The sequence below is a fragment of the Metopolophium dirhodum genome, chromosome 8 (genome assembly GCF_019925205.1).
Source record: "Metopolophium dirhodum isolate CAU chromosome 8, ASM1992520v1, whole genome shotgun sequence".
Taxonomy (NCBI): Eukaryota; Metazoa; Arthropoda; class Insecta; order Hemiptera; family Aphididae; genus Metopolophium; species Metopolophium dirhodum.
In genome coordinates this window covers 2,398,793-2,413,519 of record NC_083567.1, presented here as the reverse complement: position 1 = coordinate 2,413,519, position 14,727 = coordinate 2,398,793, and the positions used below count along the sequence as shown (strand labels likewise).

The following is a 14,727-nucleotide window of genomic DNA, read 5'->3' as shown; positions in this document are numbered from 1 at the left end:
TATAACGTATTTGACGGAAAAGCTACACAGAATTGCAACACTTCAAGTCTCCAATTTTGAATCATTATTCGATTTTCCCTTTGAGTTGTACGATTTCTTAAATTTATCTGACTACTATCATAATTTTATTTTACAAAGATAATATGTTATGGTAGTATCAATGTAAATAGGTAATACAAAATACCTAATCAATATTCAATTGAAATAAAAACATCAAATTTTATTTTTTGTAAACTGCAACAAATTGTATATTATATTTTAATATTTATATATTTTTACACAAACTTTTTGTTTCTTAAAATAATTACAATAACACACAATGCAACTATTCATAGAATAAATTGATGGATTATAACAACATTTAATTATTTTATCTTATTTCGTGAGAACAGAAAAATAAAAAACAATTTTTTTTTTATATTAATAAAATTAACAATTGACATTTTACCTTATAGATATACATATTATTATAATATATTTCTTATTATTTTTGTGATCATGTTCAGGGCAATAATTATATAATTATCGTAAGTGTGTGTCGTATGTGTAGGTATGACTTATGTGTATGAGTTTTGTTGTGGCGGTGTTTTTGATTTCATATAGCCGTTTAGACGTTTCTCGGTGAATTATACATATTTTATTTACTGCTAATATAGTATAGGTATATAGGTATTAAAAATTACCTCTCACAATACCTCTTAAGCTAATTGATCGACATTATAATATTATCGACATATATACACCGCGTGTGTATAACATAATACGTACGCGTTAAGAGATAATATATTTAAGTTTTAAAATTATTCATATACATAGGTATTTATATTTATTAGAATATATAGGGAGAGTATATTATAAAATAGATAAAAAAAAAAAATTAAAGATAACAAATACCGATCATTTACGATGATCGTCGTTTTATTTATTTTGCTTAAAATTTAACATAATATACGATTCTACTTATTAAGATACAACCGGACGGCAGACCGTTATTTTTTCTATTGGGCTATTCGTTTACGAATTTCTAGAACCGATGTTGGCGTTTGTATTTTTTTTTTTTTTACAGCTTTCCATCGATTTTATTTTTTAAAACATGTTTATATCAAATTCGTAAAAGAATGCAAACGCGTCTGCTGCCAATTTTTGGTAACATTCGAACCACCAGCGAGCCTCGTCAGAGGATTTCTCTTAGTTTTACAATATTCTAATTTTATATAAACCGACATTATTATTATTAAATTAAATTTAAAGGGTTTTTTAAGTTTGTTTTTTTTTTAAAATTAATTTAAAAAAAAAAAAACACTCTATTCATCGTCTAATGATATTGTGTATTCAAAAAAGTTACACGCTTATTGTTAAAACACCGAAAACACTACTACTGGGACACGTCTGAACGGCGGGTGAAACGAAAAGACCGCCATCACGGTGCCACCACGGTGATGGCTGGCAGGTCGGTGACGGAGCGGTGGTGAGTTTATTTAATGCGGTCGTCAGTGAATGCCCTCCAAGGGCGAGTACGACTTGTATTGGTACAGGTCCTGTCCGCCGTATCCGTACAAAAGTCGGCCGCGGCCATGTTCGTCGTAATACGGATATCTATACTTTGGTCTGGAAAATCAGAAATTTTGCACAATGTTATTATAATGACGATTATATAATTTATTATAATATACGTAGGTGTACGTATTATATATATTATAGCGCGCTGCAGTTTCAGAAATGTGCAGCATGCAGTGCGTTGGGCTTTTGTAGGGGATTTTCACCCTCACCCCGTTTAACTCGCGCGCGCGCGGCTTTGAGAGGCTGAACGATTATCATCAGCTCTCGAACGGCACTTTTCAAACACAATTCTAGGACTTTTTATATCTAGGCCCTCTCGAAAGTCAAATGTAAAGAACAAAAAGATGGTTTAGGTTTTCATGCGGCGAACTGGGGGGACTACTACAAGGCACGTCGTATAGGTTGCCAACATAAATCCGAGTCCCATTTACACCATACCCATTCACAATATTGTATATTGTCTGCAGGTGTAAATACCGCAGTTGCAGTTATAAATATATATGTATAAATATTGTATATACATATACGTACCTTTCGAAGTATTGAAAGTTCGGCGCTTTGGGCGTCAATGTCGCGCCGACCATGGAGACGGCCAACGCTACCGACGCGAGCGCCAGCAAAATCTGAAAAAATAAAAAAATGGTAAGATTATAATACAGTTTATACATTCAATTAAGTATTATAAGTTAAAATATTCACTATATTATTATATTGTGAAAATAATTTATGCGCGCCGTATACTACGTGTAAAACTATCACGGGGACGCGTGTAAATGACACGCGATATATTTATTGCTAAAAGGTAATATGACCTGAAATAATATGTAATATTAATAATATGCTGCACAGGTCGTCTCGAAGGAGTTATATGCACCTGTCACCGCTCGTTTAGTGACGGAATGGGGTGCATATAGGAGAGACGTGCCGGGGTAAATTAATAATTATAGGTATAATAGGTATACGACGAGCATATGTTACAATATAGCCGTAGACTGTAGTTTATAATATATTGTATAAGTAGGATATAGCTGGTATAATAGTCGGGTATGAATATAGAAATACATTTTTTTTTGAGGGGGGGGGGAGAGGCACCATAAATATACCAAATTTAAACATTCTTATCGTTAGTAAACAAAATATTGTTGATTTATCGTTCTGACGTTATCATAAAAATGTTTGACATCGATGTCTTACATTGTAGTGTGTGCATGATTTACGATCTTGAACATTATAACATGTATCGCAATTGTGTCTTGCGATTTTGTACTGCACCAGTTATAATAATTATAAGGTTTATAATATAAGTTGTCATAATCCGAAATTTCAAATATTCTGCGTCACGTCGTTCGATTATATTATTATATTAAATAATAATATGTTTAATGTACATAATAATATATTGTGTCTACATCGTTGGTTAAGATTTGAATCACCGCGTACACAAGCGTTGATCGATCGCAACGCATATTAACTTTGAGAATATTATAGTTTATGTTTTATTCTGAAACGTTGCCCGATTTTTGGGTGCAGGACGCCTGTTTTTACGTCTCAACAATCGACCAGTAAAATATTATTGTTCCCCCAAACCAAGCACGACAAAGCGCTTGTTTTTTAAAAATATTTTCCGCGTATACTATATTATAGTATAGGTCTTTTCCTTTTGAACTTTTTACGTAATCTATGCAGACATATTATTTAAAATGTTATCAACTCGTATTTAAAATAAAAAATATTTAGATAAAACAACGCGCAATGACAAAGGAACAATATAACCACGCAAGCATAAACGCGATATATAAACGAAAATAATGTTCCGACGGCGTAAACCAAAATTACACTTGAACATCAAAAGCGGACTGACGAGTGACAGTTTGACATGTCGGCCGTCAATGCTTTAGAGTTTCGACGATTATTATCACCGTCTATGTCGCAGTGCGATTATGAGATAATGCAACAATAACGCATGTATCATTATTTATTATTAATTAGTTTTGAATTTTCATCATAATAATATATTTATATTATAAATTGTATATAAATCTGTACAATTAATAATTGACAATGTAAAAGCGCAGTTGGCTATATAAGCGGCTATCGACGTGTCATTTGTTTTTTGCACCGATAACGCTTTCAGAAGGTATTATAAATATAACGAAAAATATAAGACAAAATATGTATTGATGTAAAAACATTGATTCCGATTCAATGTAGTGGTTCGACTTGGGGAAAAGGCACACTATTATGGGAAGTGCCTGCCTCACATTATGCTCGCACTGTACACGCTCCCGCAACAGTCTTTAGCTGCGACCTATAAATGCTACACAATATACGGTAACTATAATATAGGTATGTAGGTATAATTTATATCTATATTTATGGATGTATAATATATTTAGGCACGTTTTACGCGTATAACTGTGCAAACCGCTGAGATTTGATTAAGTATTTATTTTATTTGCGCTCGCGATTTTAATATAATCTATAGACTATTAGAATATGACAGAAAGCCTATATTATAATTCTATAATATTATAATACAATAATAATTATTATCGTTATCGACTAGGTTTTGAATATTAATTGATCGGCTGTTTATCACGTTGTATTATTATATTATGACACATATATAGGTACGTATAATAATATATAACATACCTACGAATAACATTGCGATCGGAAGAGTATTTAAATCGTATTTTCTTTTGAAACATTATGTCAAATTTTAATAATTTATACGTATTATTCGCCAATCGCCAATATATATATATATATAAGAGTGGAGAGTTGCCCAATCGTCACAAACGAAATCTCGACGTCGGATTCGGAATATATATTATAATAATTATTTAAAATTTTGATATTCCGCTTCGCTCTTGACGACTCTTTTTCCGTCCCTCACGCTCGAACTCGCTATCCGCGTGCACTTCTCTCTCGTCGCCGCATTTTACATGACATCATAAATCGCTGCGATCGTCGTCTGCGACTAAGAACTCGTCAACGACTATCGTTTTTGTCGCATACATAAATAAAATATTCCAACGGTGCGAACGGCACCCGCTCAAACCGAATAATATGCACATTTGGACGGACGGACGGACGGCTGGCCCGTGACCCGTATAGTATACGACATCCATATTTTTGTATATATTATTATAATATTTTCTCGGTGTATTCAGAGTATTATACAGAGTGTGTGTCCCGTCAATCATAACTTTTTTTTTACGACCGTAATATATCGAGCGCTCATTATAATTGGGCCACGTGTGCGTTTACTGATATATTATTTTTTCCTGCGTCGTATTTATACATTTTTGCAGATGGCCAATTTGTTTACGTTATACATTGTAATATACTCAAAGTTCCTGAAAAATATTTAAAAGTCGTGTTATTTGTTCTCGTCGAGCGGATGTACTGCGGAAATCGTTGTCCCTGCACGATGCAGGCTGTATTATGTCATAGTCGTAGACATTATAGTCATACAACTATAATAATGCATGTCACTTGGTTTGGGGTATACGCACGTCATAATGTATAATATGGTAGTTTTGTGTTTGAAACGTTAAATCGCTCGAAACCGTGTGACTTGTACACTGGCGCATATATATAGTAGGAACATATCAATATATTATACAACATACTTATATATGATATTACGATGGAATACCGAATGCTGATAACCGATGGAAATTATAATAACAAGATTTTTTCAAGGATGATGCAGTCTGCCGGTCTGGTTGATATCTAATAGCGTATTGTTGGCATTTTTGTTTTTACTTTAATCAGCCAATGATTTATGCAGTAACATAATTTGCGAAAATAAAATATAAAAAGTAAAATTGTTTGCAAAAAAGTTATCGATGACGGGATGAAGGGCAATTATTATGGGACACACTATATCATGCGTATGATGGTAGGAAGGAAATAATTTATTGTAGGTAGGTAGTAGGTACCTATACATAATTTTATACAAACGAAATATAAATTACGAACCGTGAAAAGAAAGAAAAAAATAATTAACAAATCTAATGTAAATTTCGCCGACTTTCGATAGTGTTTTCGATCTCATTATGTATTCTATATAACAGAGCCATCGTTGCCGGCTGGAGAAAGTGAAATTAACAGTAACAATTCAGATTTTCTTATCACACGTTTCAGTCATTATCGTCGCGTGTCTAAACGTGCCGTTTTCGGTTAGAACAAATATTTAAGGATTTTATTGTACGCGCACAAAGTCGGTAACCTAATTTTTACGAACAAAAAAATTGTATAAATCTTGTACATATATTATAAGCATTTATATTAAAGTGTCCAATGACCAATCGCATTACGCACTGCGCAGTTTATAATCTGCACAATGTGTAATCCTATTATTATAAAACGACAACGATTTTTGACGAGTTGTCTTATTAAAATGTATTATCATTTATCTAATCGACAATTTTGCAAAACGAGCTACGCGCGTGTGTATGTATATATTATATTATTATTATTATCTCCTAATATAATATATTATTTACACTCAAACGTCACCGAGTGCCACTTGTGGCTGGTCCGTAGTAATGGTTACTGTATGGCCTTTATCTGCGGCGCAAAACATAATAATGTATAATACACACACGTTAAAAATGACAAGTGCAACAGTAGAAGGGACGCAAAATGACGCTAAATTATGTAGAGGTACATATAGATATAGGTACTATTAAATATTATTATATATTTTTACAAGTTAATTATGGATTTGAGAATTGAAAACTCACATAAGACTACCACGATATTACCTAAACCAATGTTCAAATACATAATCCAAAATAAAATCAATATAGAACCTAACAATGCATCATAATATTTTGTCCGTTTAAAACATAAGATGTGCAATTATAAATATTTCAAATCGATATGAGATTGTGTCCAACGTCCATACTCCATATCTCATTGCGGTTATATTCGAGAACACGTTCACAATATATCATTATGTTTTGTGAGGTATTCACGTATGGTTTTCGTGTTGGTTTCACCGGTTCCAAGCATCTGACGACGATCTGTCATTCAGAGGAAAAAAATTTAACGGGTATAGGTAGCACCTACACACGCTTTCCTCGGCGTCCGTCCTCACCGATTCCCACCAGTACACCGAACATTGATAAATGATTATATTTGTATGATGACGTACAACAGTCCGTGGAACATGGTCGTGCAGCATTGTTTTATGCAACCGAATGTAATACATATATATATATTGTATTGTATGCGTATAGGCTGACCGAATACTATACAGACATAGAGGTATATATATATTATTTCATTTCCTGTGTTTGCCTACACAATCTAATGGCATTATCGCAATAGGTGAACACGACGTCAAACTTGCTTATAGTACAATGGTGTATAATATGTTTCGATCGCGGTATTATATCATAATATACGATTTCACTTGTAAAATATTTTTATTTTCGTGCTGAAAAGTGCGTGACGCCGCCTTAAAAAATGAAAATCGCACGAATGATAACCATATACCTGATTATTATTGTTATTCCCGGTTGACAGACTGCCATCACGCAGCGAATCCGCGGCGAGGTCAATAATTATTATGATGGCATTACAATATTTTACAACTTGCGTATTCATTTCAGCGCGGAACGTTAAATTAGCAACAGGTCGCGTATACCGCCAACGTACGGGCCCGCCCGCGCTTGCGTGTTCGCGGTTTACCGATTCACCCCCCGACTCTTGGCGCCTATACCGCGGTTGCGGCGGTGGTTTATGTCGGTATTGTAACATAGATAATAAACAATAATTATCTTACCGTACAACGCGGGTGCAGGTTGAGGTGCGAAACACGCAGTACGAATGCTATTATATTCACAAATCAGTCGATTTTTTAGAAGCGAACCGTTCTGAAATCGAATAATACGCGACTAATTATTATATTTAATTGTTATTTTAGTGTAGATTTGTTATTACTATTCTTGGAAATTTACCGATTCGTACATAGTAATGTAGATGACACACGCGAAGTCGCAACATTTCAGGTTTTAACTTGTCGATATAAAATATTATGCCCGTTCTATATAAGTACATAATATTATTTATGTCTGTTTATTACGTAAATTTATTAGTTATTTATTTTCTCTCACAATATTATACTTAGGTACTACTTGTCTATACACACGCGAAATAGTGACAACTGTAAATATGTGTTAACTGTAAATACGACCGTAGATGATTCCATATTATTACTGTCTATTGAAAATCCGATGAAAGCTGCTAGCGATTACCACTCCCGCGTACCGAGTACGGTGTGTGGCTGTGTATACAGTCGAAGACGAGCGTTTACGAAAAATGGTCACGAAACCGAAATGGCATCGATAATAAATAATAATATGTTAACATAGCGTTCGAAAATCGATTGTTGTTATTATTATTATTATGAACAAGTACAGTAGGTACTCACCGAATCATTGTTTTAACAGTAAATATCAACCACGTTATTTCAAAAAGTTAAATACTCATTGAAAATATTTATTATCGTTATCGTTTTTACTTTTTAAGTTATCTACTTTTTTGAACGACTACTTACGTGTGTAGTATCATATTCCTACCTAATCAGAATATTTTCTAAGAATTTTGATATCTGAAAATCGAATTTCGAATTATTAGTTTATAGTTAATATAATCGATAAGTATTTATAGTTTTGGACGAGCGGCTCTGAGGTATCCCTCTAAATGTCATTCTACCACTCTGCTTATCTAAAATTTTACTTGTAACTAATTAAATATACTATCGATCGTTAAAAATTCTCGGAAAAAATATTACGGTTATCATATTATAACGTATGTTATCAACAAAAAAGTAAAATTGAAAAAATTATAAAACATAAAAAATCGTGTTCTATTATGATCTTTAACTAGGTATGTAAAAAGTATATTTTCTAAAACAATCATAATTTTTGAAACAACGAATGTTCACTGAATCACCCTGTATACGCGTACATGTAACCGAATGTAAAATCCGGAAATCTAGATTACATTTATTCTGCGGATGACGAGTAAATCATATGACTGTAAACTACTGTACACTACATACATATTAAATAATACAATTTTGCTGGTACGTGTTACAATAATGCGCATAATATAATATAGTGTGTGCAAATTATAATAATTACTTTTGCGATTTAGTTTGTACATTTTGAGTGGGTAATGAGTAGATTATTAATTAGGTACCTACTAATTTATGGTATGAAAACCATCGAAACAGAAATAAAATGTAATGTTAACGATACGACGTATAAAATATGTATAATATTTATAAATGAGGACGTGCACCGACGCCGGTTTAAAACCTCGGCCGCGGGTGGCATTTTTCTTCGGGCAAGTCACGGTGTCCGGAGAGAAGTGCCACCCCCCCCTCCACCCCTGCACCCGGGCATGGCAGATACCTTCGGGTGCCCACTAAAAAAATCTGCCAAACTGTGTGAACGCGTTTTAACCTACAGTACCTTCTTCCCCCACAGTAAAAACCACCCAATGGCCTAAGTTGCCGCGGGTTCATTGATAAAAAAAAAAATAGATATATTTATAAACGTCGTGAGACACTCAAATACGCGTTGAAAACAAATTTACAAATAGGTACCTACTACCTATTTAGTATATATATTATTCACTATGTAGACGTGTGCGTCGTAAATGTTAACAGCAATATGACGAGTTGCGTTTAATCTAAAACGTAATATTAAAATAGTTTAAATTAAATCATTCTACACGTCATTCTATACCGTCTTCTTGTTACCGCAGCATCGGTTTAATTGATGTGAACCTATTTCGTACTCGAATAACATAATAATATGTATAATAATAAATGAAGGTAGGTACGTATCTAGAAATGAGAACGTTTGTTGAAAGTATTTATATTGTCACCTAAGAATCGATATTCATATGATATAATACGTACTTATAATAATATTATATTATATCTGTATTAAAGTCGCGTGACCTCTTTTTATAGGTCAGGTCAAGAAAACCGTGTTACGAAAGGAAAAGTGGAACACGGCCCTTGCGACATTTGGTGCCGATGATACTTTTATTTACATTTTTCAAACGATAATAACATAATTGTACAAGAGTATGCTATATAATATATTATAGCGTATATTATAGCCATATAGGTATATGCAGTTGGACGGTGGTTAAATCAACACGAAAAAATCCTGGAACGAGCGTTCGGTACAAACTCAACACATATGGATATACTCTGTCGTCAGCGTACGATATTATATTATTATTTGATTACACTCGATAACGACGGTATAATAATATGCAATAATAGACCGGTGGCCGGTTGGTCGTCAAACGGGTAAATATAAATAAAAAAAAACACATTAAAAATCCGCGAATAACACTAGGCGTAGAAAACACGTATAGGCACCTACACTCGCACAGTTATAATAATTAGGGTCAATTATTTTGCGAGCGTTTCCCGGTCGGATTTCCGAAAACTATTACTCGGCTCGTGTGTATTTATATTACATAGATAGGTACACAGTATAAAATTCTGTCGCATAGGTCGTGCAAAGTAGTACAAAGTTGGACCGAGTACGGGGTTGAACATCAGCCGTAACGTAGGTATATTATATACCATTATATATTGACTGTAGGTATATATATATATATATATTACATAATAGTTGGCAGCACACGGGCTCGAGAATATCGGGGCGCGGAAACGGAAAGATATAAAAGAAAAAAAAAATTGAACTTAATCGAAAATTCACCACCCGCCCCGCACGCGCGATTCTTTGACCTACTTATTTTCGCGAGTTCGTATTATTATGTACCCTTTCCCGCGACGGCGGTTGCTTGCGAAGGGACCTGACGACGACCTTGACGGACGACCCGCTCCTCCGCGATGACCTACAAACGGGCGCGAAAACTTTGGGTAGGTAAAAAAAAAAAAATACTCAAACCGTTCCAAAAAAAAATTCCCTCCCGAAAATTGAACAGAATACATAACGTGCTGTATACATATAATATATATATATATAAATCACATTAAAAAAAATAGACTTACTGTCGTGTGCTGTGTCGGCGGCGAGACGTCTCACGTAACCATTATTGCGAAATTCTCTTTTCGCGCGCTCCGCGGGACCGCCCGCGAACGGTCGGGCGACTTGACAGGCCGGCGTCAAGTCGCTCACTCGGTGGCAGCGGCGGCGGCGGCAGCGCGTCCGTAACAAAAGTAGGTCACCCGCCGCCGCCGCCGCCGCCGCGCAGAACATGCACACGCGCGCTATCGCGACGTCCGACACACACACGCGCGCACACTCACACACACACACGCACACACACACTACCAACAGGCAGCGCTTCTATAGCAGCGGCGGCGGCGGCGGCGGCGGCCGATCACTTTCACTGAGCCGCCGCCCGTGTGACGTGTGTTAATGTGTTATATAGCATATTATAATATTATATATTATTATTATACTTTATAATTTATATTATATTATTAATTATTTTGTACGACGGTGCGGTAATACGGGCGCATATTGTGATTGTAATGACGGCGGGAAAAGCTCGCGCAGAGTCTGTTGGAAATTCACCCGGAACGAAGACGTGGAAAAATAAGGGTGAAATTTGCGTCCACCGCCGCCGACCGGGGGTTGCGGCAACTTTCCGGTCGTCTGCGGGTCTACCCCTCGCGTCGAGGCTGAGTCGTGCGCGTTATCATTATATATAATATATATTATCTAAGTGTTACAGTTTCACGCAACAGGTTAGAATAATATAATATATGATTACATATATTATTGTTATGATGCTATAAATTGTTATCGATTCGGAACGGAACCGAACCGACCGGACGAAAAAAAATGTTCACTCTTATACTTTAGTCGGTAGAGGCACATCGCAACGGAGCGGAATCCAATCGAATTAATGATATCGAACAATATAAAATTATATCTATTGAAGGATTCCAAAACTTTGTACGTACTCCTTACACGTATATATTGTTAATAGAGCTCGCGGTTCTAAATTCTAATCTATTTGAACTTTCTGTTGTTTATACCCGTGTACCGAGTGTGCACATTGTGCGAAAATAATTTTTATTGTATCAAATGGTTGTAAAAATACTAGCTTATTTGTATTTTAAGTTGAAATTGTAAAAACGTAACAACTACACAAACTGTTACAATAATACTCTGAACTCTGAAGTACACGAACACTACTGAAATATATTTTATAACAACCTGCGGCAACTAAAAACTAAAACGTCCCAATAAAAGCGTTCAACTATAAAGTTCTAATTTCAGTCGCGCAATATTCCGAAATATTTCCGATATTGTGATGATAAAATATGTGTCGACTGTTCCGATTGAAAAGTTTCGACTGCGTTCCGTTCCGAACCACGGTGTGCGACAATCTTTACGCGTCGTCTAATCACAATAAGCGAGCATCAAGATTCAATATAATATGTTAAAATTGTGTATCCCGATAAACATGTCTAATAGATCGACTGTATCATATTGTTCTGGCGGTTTTACGATTGCCGAATTCGATACGGTTTGGCCATATAAAGCGCAATATTTAAGTATTTGATTTCTTGCATATAAAAATACGCTGGGCCTCCGAAAACCTGCGCAGACCCAGAATACCTATCGTACCTTTATAATATAAAATAATATAATAACCTAACCTAGGTATTATATTATATCGTTATTGCGCCGAGTGCGCCGAGGGGGGTTTCAAAGAGAACAACGGCGCGGCAAGTCCGCAGAAAGAAGAATTATGGGACGAAGATTTTGAGAAATGTCATATTTATGCAAAATCACGTATAGGTAGGTTACCTACTGGTTTTAGAAATCGATCGCGAACACCTCTACGATCTACCACAATCTATTTTATAAACCTCAAATTTACGGAACGCGATAAATTTTAGGTTCTTGAAACCGCACTTCTGCATAGTCCTACACATGACATTATAATATATAATACATATGTGCCTATTGTGTATATTATATCCTACATCTTTCGATAAGTCGAATATCAAGGGGAATCAAAATAAATTCGACTTATTTATACATGTTACGAGTTTATATACCTATAAAAAACACTTCAAGGGGCGAGAAAAAATTTCGAGATTTTCGAGTTATCGAGACTCGACTGTATACATTATATAGGTACCTAACGAGTGACAGTATATTACCTACCTGCTATGTAACAATATATTATACGGAAACACGCGCGCAGTTTTTATCGCATCCTACGCGCGTCATTATACCACGGTCGCGGTATCGCGCACAACGTTCACAGTGTAATATATTATGTTCGGGTATAGGTACTTACCAGTCGGTTCAGAGACGGCATGATGGCGCAAAGCAGCTTGTTGGCATGATCGCCGTCCGGTGGCTACTGAGCTGCTGTCACGCCAGTCGGTTCGGCGAGCGCGCGAGCTCGCGCGGGGGGGGACACACACACGGAGACGTGTGAAAGTGACTTTCACTCGGTCTCGGCTGTCCGGTTCGAGGGCATCCGAAATTGTTGTTTCCGAAACCGCGGCGATACCGAACCCACAAATAACGACATATTATAATATCATAATGAATATCGCGCATCTGCAGCAGGTATAATATTATATTATAGTGCTGTGCGTCGTAGTATATATACATGCGCGGTGCATGTTCTAACGCAGAATATCGAGCCGGTGATGTACGATGATGCGATGTCTGCCAAGGGTGGTGATTTTTGTTTTTGTTCTCCCCGCGAGTCCGATAAAACTCGCCCATATATACATATTATGCGCGCTGCGACCACCTGTCGAAGTGTAAGTTGTGATCTGCGGGCGCGGTACGTTGTTGGTCAGGCAACAAAAAAAGCCCGGGAAAATCGTTATTTTTTAAATAATTTTTGTCGGAAATAACGTATCGTTCATTTTTTTTCGTTTCGTCATCTGAATGTTAATATATAATTATAAAAACGATATAGGTACTCGGGACTTTGGGAGTCGTGATTCAATATAAATTATCATTAAATTACTCTTTGTAAATTATTGAAAAACTTATTATATATTATTACCTATAAGTCTTGTTAAAATCCCTCCCCCCCCTGGAAAAATAAATGCTGCAGCGCTGACTTTGGATGTCCATCGTCAGGAAAAAATAATATTATTTATGATATTTCAGCTGATGACAAACCTTCTGCGCTTGTTTTTTGGACACGTGACGGACGATATTAGGTATATAATACTGTCTACCTCGGCGGTGTGCCTACATTATATTACACTGTGAAGATTCCATAATATAGCAAACTCCCGTTTGACAAGATTTTCTGTTTGACGAAATATTTGTCCGAACCAAACGAATTTATAGAACAAAATTAATTTCATTCTGTTTAACGCCGCGAATTTCTCTATAATACGATTTTTTTCTCTGCTGCCCCCACCATGGGACTATATACCGTATGTTATATTCGTAACATGGGAGATTTACTGTATTTCAATTTTATAATGTTCGCACGCGCCTAGGTCCGGAGCGGAGAAAGTGCCATTTCGCGACATTGAGAGTAAAAGTGAAACGGTACATAACGGTTGGCTTGTACCGTTAGATTTTGTACGATGATAATAATGATACACGCGAATGGACACTGCCGTGGTTCGAGTTTTCTATTTCGGCGGGAGACGTCGCGCTGCAACTGGTATTTCCCACTCGCACCCGCCCCAGAGCTCGAAAAAAAAGACATTTGAAAATATCATAACATGAGTAAAAAACAAAACTGTATAGGTAGTCGTTCCGAGGAGGGAAATCGTCGTAAACGCATTGTGCGGGCCGACCAAGAGCGAATAATATTATTGTACTCGTCGTAGCATATTATAGTTGCAGTGCTCGTTATTTTTTACACACACGAAATGCGATGGTCCTCTGGGTGGGACTTTGATACTCTGTTCGGGATGATATTATTATTATTGTTGTTTACAGCGCCGTTAAGACACCGCCGCCGCCGCCGCCGCCGTTGTACCTACGTCATTCGTGTGTGTTAACACGATTTTTCATATATTTTTTTCCTCGTAGGTTTTGTTAAATTTTTTTTCGATACCCGCACGATTGTTATTAATTTACGATACACAAAATACACCAGACACACGTCATCTGAAATAAAATGTATATTACACACACA

General features: G+C 35.9%; 1 protein-coding gene across 1 annotated transcript; it reads right to left on the bottom strand.

Moving 5' to 3' along the window:
- Positions 1–218: 218 nt before the first annotated feature.
- Positions 219–13,052, bottom strand: LOC132950307 (uncharacterized). The gene is made up of 3 exons (XM_061021706.1): positions 12,901–13,052; positions 2,092–2,183; positions 219–1,608 (listed from the first exon to the last, which is right to left on the bottom strand). The coding sequence occupies exons 1-3, from the start codon at positions 12,919–12,921 to the stop codon at positions 1,491–1,493; spliced, it is 231 nt and encodes a 76-aa protein (XP_060877689.1). The 5' UTR covers positions 12,922–13,052; the 3' UTR covers positions 219–1,490.
- Positions 13,053–14,727: the final 1,675 nt, after the last annotated feature.